General features: G+C 37.2%; 1 protein-coding gene across 1 annotated transcript; it reads left to right on the forward strand.

Annotated features, from left to right (window-relative positions):
* The first annotated feature begins 700 nt into the window (after nucleotides 1–700).
* Nucleotides 701–5980, forward strand: LOC137960283 (protein PHOSPHATE STARVATION RESPONSE 1-like). Its single transcript, XM_068807858.1, has 8 exons — nucleotides 701–926; nucleotides 2390–3088; nucleotides 3823–4024; nucleotides 4121–4197; nucleotides 4286–4325; nucleotides 4413–4470; nucleotides 4734–4803; nucleotides 5194–5980. The coding sequence occupies exons 2-8, from the start codon at nucleotides 2465–2467 to the stop codon at nucleotides 5551–5553; spliced, it is 1431 nt and encodes a 476-aa protein (XP_068663959.1). The 5' UTR covers nucleotides 701–926; nucleotides 2390–2464; the 3' UTR covers nucleotides 5554–5980.
* The last annotated feature ends 1536 nt before the right edge of the window (nucleotides 5981–7516 follow it).

Consider the following 7516-nt stretch of genomic DNA (forward strand, 5'->3'; position numbering starts at 1 on the left):
GATAGAGATCCTTCTGTTTGAGACCGGAGAGTCGCCCTCTCTCTCTGTCTTTCTCTCTTCCCTGACCCGCAAAAACGAGACTTCCGATGACGTAGGCTACAACCGCACAGAACAGTCTCACGGGTCCAGTCAATCTCCCATTGCGCGATTCACCAATTTCTCAACTTGTCAAGATAAATTGACCGAACATTTGAAACTTCAATTTTCAGTCTTGGTTTTCTACTTTCACTCGACAAAGTTCAGTGACCAAATCTGAAGAAACGATATGAATCCAGGAAGAGAGCGATTCTGGGCTCATCATCCTCAACCACGATATGAATCCTCAAGGCAACTGGTTATGCTTTTTGCCCAGCTTTTCTCTCCATTTCTTTTCTCCGTTCGAATGGGATTGAATTCACTACTTTTCGTTTTCTCCATTTCATTTGTATGGGAGATTCTTCTATGTTATCGTTGCAAGTTCTAACGTTGCCCTCAGATCTGAAAATCCGCGATCCAAATCGATGTTCCAATTGCAATAAAAAAAGTGTATTTTTTTAACCTTTTCGATTATTGTTCTTTCTCGCTGTCTCATTGATTCATTCATGGTGAAAACCGAATTGGAAAGTGCCGCGTAAAATAGCGTTTTTATCGGAAAACAGCAAATAACTCAATTTTGCGGCAAAAGAGCGTCGGTATGACCAGGACTGTGGGGCCTCGTACTTTTCTCCCCGTGCTGCGCATTACAACACGCGACTGACCCACACTCGCCCTCTCTCGGCCGTCTCTTGCTTTCGTCGACGCTGCGATGGAATTCCGAACCCCACTCGTGTTGGAATCTTTTTGTTGTATTCGTCTCCCTCTCGCCGCGGAGAAGCCCCTAAGAGTACACGATTTTAAACCGTAATCGCTTACTTGCTGCTCCTGCTCTGCGATTTCACCCGCTCCTGGTAAGCTTCTAGAGTATTTTCGCCTTTGATGCGCTCTATTTTTTGCAAATTTTCGAAAAAGTCATGTCAAGGGATGTTTGTTCTTGGATTTAATCAGGGGATGCCCTTTTGCGATATTGATATATTTTTTGTTTTTGTTTTTTTGTTCTCGGGTTGGTGATCTATTAGGTACGTCTCGATTAGGCACAGTACGATTTTGTTGGAGGAGGATGTTTGCTACCTCTTTTTTAGATAGGAAGCATCGTGTGTTTAATATAATCTTTTCGCTTTTTGGTTAGTTTTATGCTTCGCGTCATCTTGTTGGTAAAATTTTTATATATGGAAAAAAAGTGTGCATGCTGATTGTGATCTCAAACAGTGAATCTGAGGATTGTTATCTGATTAGCAGTTATTTTCTTCAGCTGTTCGTTTTGCTTCAAATTTATTCGTTTTTTCTTAGGTAACTGCTGGACGGAACACTAGACGTTCATTCTCCTCTTATGTACGTCTAAAAGTGCTAAAAGTTGGGAATTTCTTCCATAATAGTAACCCTGAATAGGAATTCCGCAAAACATGAATTTGTTCTTGGAGATACATGCTTTTGGAAGTTGTTCCGCTATGTACTGCTGTTAAAGCTTAGTTTGGAAGCTCAAGATACAAAATTACTAGTCCATAAATATTTTTGTTTCCACAATTTGTAGTTTTCGGCTGCCTGCTTAAAATAATTACTCTTTTAGTGACTGTTTGTAATTCTGATTTGAAGATTTTACAAGATTAAAAAATATTTTGCATGACAAAACCTTGTTGACTTTGTTGCTTTGACTTCTTTGTTGTGCAAGAAACTTTCTCCCATGGTATGCTGGAATGAACTGTTTTAATAGTCTTTGCAATGTTGGTGGTGTTTCTGAGGATCTGATAGTCATGGTTGTCAGATCTATTTTCCCCATTGAATCTATTTATCTATTTGTTGGAATGGTTGGTTTATTAAAAGACCACAGTAAAAAATCTGTCAAATTTCCTCTAGCTGACTTGTTAATTTCTCATACTGGATACTAGTTCTTTCTCGTCCTTCATCATATATTCTGTTAATTAATATCTATATGAATAAGACAGTGACATCGATTTGTCCACAATTAACCTATCAAATAATATGCTTTAAAAATATTAAAAACATTTTGTTATATGTGCGAAGGTTTCTGTTAATCGATTAGAGGAAGGTATATTGGCCAGTTTCAGAATTTGAATCCCAGGTGAAGTTGTTGTGTTGTTTTTATTGACAAGGATACAAAACTTTTCTCTTGGGGTACAAAGAACTACAGCAGTTAGTACTCTCTTTTCTTATAGGCATCACATCTCCCTTTTAAAACTTGTCATTGTTTCTGTAGCTAGCTATTACTTCATTGCATAATATAATTCACCTCTTCTTCTTTTTTTTGTGCTTTTTTTTTTTTTTGCATATAATGATGTCTCCTTATATTCTGCAGATAATAGTTGACACAGGTGTAGCCCAATTTATCAGATTTCATGTTGAGCGGATATTTAGGAGGTTGATTTGACAAATGGAAACATGCCCTGCTCTATCATTCCATAGATCGGAGATGAAAGAGCTTTCTCACATAGGCGTCTCTGGAGTCATGTCATCATCCTTACCCGTTCTGCCTGCCCCCCTAGGACAAAAGTACCCCAAGTTACCGGATTCCCAACAGTTTTCTATAGAAAGAGAACTAAGAACCATGACCCCTCATCCAACACCATTACTCTCAAACAGTTCAGTTGCCGGACACTTGTTTTCTACAGTTTCAGGATTCTCTTCGGATCTTCAGTTTTCTCCCATTATACACAATGATAAGTCTCAAAGTTGCCTGTTTGTTTCCCACTCATCAAATAGTGGAGAATCTTTGCCTTTAACAAGTTCCTCTCAAATGGCTCTATATCAACCAGCGGCATGTGGTAGTTTTCCAAAAGAACCAAATGATTGGTCTGCAGATACAATTCAAAACTTCCTTGAGTTCCCTGAGAATCCAGTCTCTTTCCATCAAAATCAAATTCAAAGTAGTGGGATGACACCTGGTGACCCTTCAAAAAAAAACACTTGGCAGGAATTAGAAGATCAGCTAATTACCGATGATGATAACTGGTGTGACTTTCTTGCAGAAACAAATGCTACCATTCCGGAACCTACAGTAAGTGATATCTCCTCAAGCTGTTGGATATCCCTTTTACGTTCTTATTTGATAGTTCCAGGAAATGAGCTGACTCAGTTCTCTGAGCATATCTAGTTCGAGGCTCTATGTAGGGCAGGTGGACCTACCAATTCATTGACACCTGCATCCATTTTCCCCTGGGTAAAAAATATTCACCCCTTGGACAGTGTTTTCTTTTGAGTAGCAGCATCTCTCAACCATGAATCATATACTCCTGACCAAGAAGGTCATTGATCTGAGAGAGAGAGGTTTGTCCAGTTGGTGGTATTTCTGATGACTATCAATCATCTTCGGTCCTTTATTTGGGCCTGATCTTCTTGTTATGGTATGTATAAGCTGCTCTATTTGCTGTGTGGGCGACTAAACCTCACTAATCATGGAATGCCTTCATGAATGGTCCTTGGTGCAAAGTCTCACCTCTGGACAAATTTTACCATTTCATTAACAGATTTATATCTCAATCATTAAACGAGTTTCTCTTAGATACCTATGTGTAGGCCACCAACAACTGGTTACTTTTTAAAGTCATGGTCTATCAGTTGGACTTATTTCAAATTGAGAGTCCAGGTTCGCCTGCAAATATAACATGTGTCATTTAAGTACTGTCTGGAGAATTAAACCAATATCAAACTCTCTCTCAACAAGTAGGGTCATGCTTTTTCTCTGTGGTTCTTCGCACAAACTTGATGTTAATTTTTATCATTTGTATGTAGGCGTCTGAGCAGGGACCCAAGCCATCTAATGATTTCTCCACAAGTGCACAGAAAATTCACCAGCCAATCTCCATTAGTTCTAGTGCCCCGGCTAATACGTCACCTTTAGTGAACAATGCCCCTACCAAACCTCGTATGAGATGGACCCCAGAACTGCATGAACGTTTTGTGGAAGCTGTGAATCAACTTGGTGGCAGTGAAAGTGAGTGAGTTTCTAAAGTATGAATTTTCTGAGTGCTTTTTAGTTTGTTTAATGGAAAATTCATTGCTCATTGTGGTTGAAATGTTTGGTTTAAAGGAGCTACTCCTAAAGGCGTGCTGAAGCACATGAAAGTTGACGGATTAACAATTTATCATGTGAAGAGTCACTTGCAGGTCCATGTGAATGCTTTCTTTCTATCCTTTGGTTCTGTAGAAAACAAATATTCCTTATTCTGTTACTCATTTGTTGCTTCGGTTGCAGAAATATAGGACAGCCAGGTATAGACCAGACTCCTCTGAAGGTAACTAAACTTTCTAATATTTGGTAACTATGTGGCAGTCCTCTCAAGCATTAACTTTTGTTGTTAAATTGTCTCCTTATTTTCCAGGGGCTTCAGAGAGGAAAATCAATACTCTGGATGAGATTTCATCATTAGATCTTAAAACGTAAGTCTGTGCTTGTCAATATTTAATGCATTTGCTAGTTGGATTTAAACATTCAAGTTAAAAAACAATCATTGCCTCTTCTGCCATCTTTGGCCTTTTGTAAAGGATTGGCTATGCAAGCTTTCTGAGTTTGATCCAGGCTTGATTTTTAACATGCATAAACTATGCATGGTACTTTTTTCTATTATTGTAGACACCATATTTTACATTATACTGGTTTTGTCTGAGTCTTTTTAACTCTTCTACTGCTTTCTCTTTTGCAGGGGTATGGAGATCACTGAAGCATTGCGGCTCCAAATGGAAGTCCAGAAACGGTTACATGAACAACTAGAGGCAAGAACCATATTGTAGCTACAAATTATTATTAACCATTTCTTTACCAAATGAAAGACACTTATTTCAAAATCCATAAGATGTTAAACAACATTAAGAATAGTATCAAAACAGTAATTGTTACTCTTCAAGTTCTATGTTTTTTTTTTTTTTTTTTTTTTTTTTTTTGTTGCTATGCTTATTCTGTTCTAACTGGGAAGTTACAGTGTAATGCACCTTGGACTGTCAATTAAATTGTTTTGATCATAGGTCACAATATGTGTCTTCATAATGCTATATCTATATTTGGTCTCTGATTCATATGATGTTATTTAACTTTTCAAATAGAAAATGTTATTTATGCATTGGTTTTTTTCCATACATAATCCTGTTTCTGCTTTGTCTGACCAGATACAAAGAAACCTGCAGCTGAGAATTGAAGAGCAAGGAAGGTATCTCCAGATGATGTTTGAGAAGCAGTGCAAGTCTAGTGTTGATAACCTCAAAGATCCATTAAATAAAGACGACCCTGTTGCACAATCACCTGATGTAACTAGTTTTGGTGCCAAAGTCGAAGGCTCAGAAAATGTCCAGGGTGGGAGTGAGAAGAAGCAGAGTAGTGAAAAAATTACGGACGAGAGTTCCCAACAGGTGGTTGGTACCAAGCAGAAGATGTCTATAAATGAATCTTCTGATATTTGCAAAGGTGAGACCATTATCCCAGCTGCCAAGCGGAGTAAAGTCGAAGATGTCCCAGCTGACTCGGTATAAAATAACTACTGGAAGGATCAATCGATGTCACAGGCAAGGAGCTTGAGAATCCACTGAAGATGGGAAGACTAAAAAACCAGGCCATCTCACATTAAAACTCTTCAGATTTTAGTAAATAAAAAGAGGTGTAGATTACGAACTTTAGTCTAATTGTTTCTCCTTCTGTTGGGGCAAGCTCGAAGGATCCTTATCGTTCTATTTATATTCCAAACTGGGGAAAAGATTAATGCTGGGTGAATGTAGATTGATCTATCAGATGATTCGATTTTTATCAGCATATCATGTATATCATGTAGTGATGATGCTCTATCTCTGGGTAGCCAAAAAAGAAAAATTGGCGACTGTAATGGGGGGTTGGCTGTGATGGGCTCTCAGTTATTTCTGTACATGACTTTCAAAGTGGTTTCCCATTATGGAAAATATACAAAACAGAGAAGTGTTTATTTGAAGATGGAGTGCAATTTTATGGCAGGACCCGATTAAATATTTAAGGTGGACTCCATCTTCAAATAAAAAAGGTGGATGTGGGGCAAGGGAAGTGCATTCTTTTACAGATTAATCATAGGTGGATGTGGATCATAATCGTTGGATCAAAATAGTTATAAATATGGTGATCTAAATGATCAGATCAAGTGGTTATTGATTTGGATCACTAGATCATGCAAGAGACACACACTAACTTGTAGATTTGTAGATCACCATGAAAATTTCTTGTGAGTGTGCTTTTTGGTTCTTGATAGAAATGGAGAAAAGTTCTATTTAATCCAGTTCGAGCACTAAAAAAAATCCTGTTATGTTTGTGAGTTTATCTTAGTAATGTGCATGTCTGAGTTTGCTAAGTGAATACATGCCTCAAATTAAATTGTTTACTTTTGTGTGGTTTGTAGTAGAGCAGTTTAACAAAGAGGTATGCATCGGCACCACTATTTTGTTAAGTTCAGGTTTCACTATTTTGTTAAGATCAATGATTGATCGGATGGTAACCTAGAAGATCATGAACCAAGAAAATTAGTCATGATACAAAAATATGAGAAAGATGATTATCTGTGTCGTGGTCTAATTCTCAATACTCTCAATAACAACTTGTGTGACATTTACTCAGATGCCAAAACTGCCAGGGGTTATGGAAAACTTAGAGTCAAAGTATGGGCATCAACACATAAGGTTTCCACAGGAGAATATTCTAGCAACACAATGGTAGATTAAAAACTAATGCTCATTCAAACACATGAGATTTAAAATATTGTTGCTAAGATCATCATGAAAGGTGTCCCGTTAGATGATAGAATTCAAGCATCAACTCTCATCTCATGATCATTCAACTCCCACCTTCATGGATAGATTTTAAAGTCCAGATAAAACATAAGAAAGAGCTTCCCTCATTAAACAAAGTATTAGTTTCACTCTAGATTGAAGAGAAGCATAAAAATAACACACAAAAGAACTTGGCTAGTGGTTTGGAAGTTAGTTAAAAGGCCAATTAGTAGACACCAGGAAGATTAGCATCTCAAAAAAAAAAAAAAAAAACTAAAGAAATACTTTCGAAAGGCTAACTAGAATATTTAGAAAGAACAAAACAAAAGAGTATGTTATGTTTGTCATAAATCGGGTCACTTTGTCAAGTAGTATAGACAGAATCAGTGTTAAAGAGCAAATATGAAAGAGTCAATTATGTGCTTGTTCAAGGTATGCAATATCCTGCTTCGATGTTATTTTCAAGTTTTGCACTTTTTTTACTTAGTTGTGTATCTTCCAAATCGTCAACTCCAAAAAAAATTGTGGTCACCCCAAAAGAGTTAATACCCAATCAAATTTATTAAGTTATACCATTATAGTCTCCCCTAATTTTTTTTTAAATATCACATTGTAGATTCGTTGGGAAGTATGAGTGTTGCATAGTTGCATCCTTCCAGTTATAGTTGTTTTTCTCTAATATTTCTTCAATTTATCATCTTGTTTTTTT

Source organism: Aristolochia californica, unplaced genomic scaffold, assembly GCF_029961685.1.
Source record: "Aristolochia californica isolate CCGP_79_NKW_82.1479 unplaced genomic scaffold, dmAriCali1.0.hap1 SCAF_1, whole genome shotgun sequence".
Classification (NCBI taxonomy): domain Eukaryota; kingdom Viridiplantae; phylum Streptophyta; class Magnoliopsida; order Piperales; family Aristolochiaceae; genus Aristolochia; species Aristolochia californica.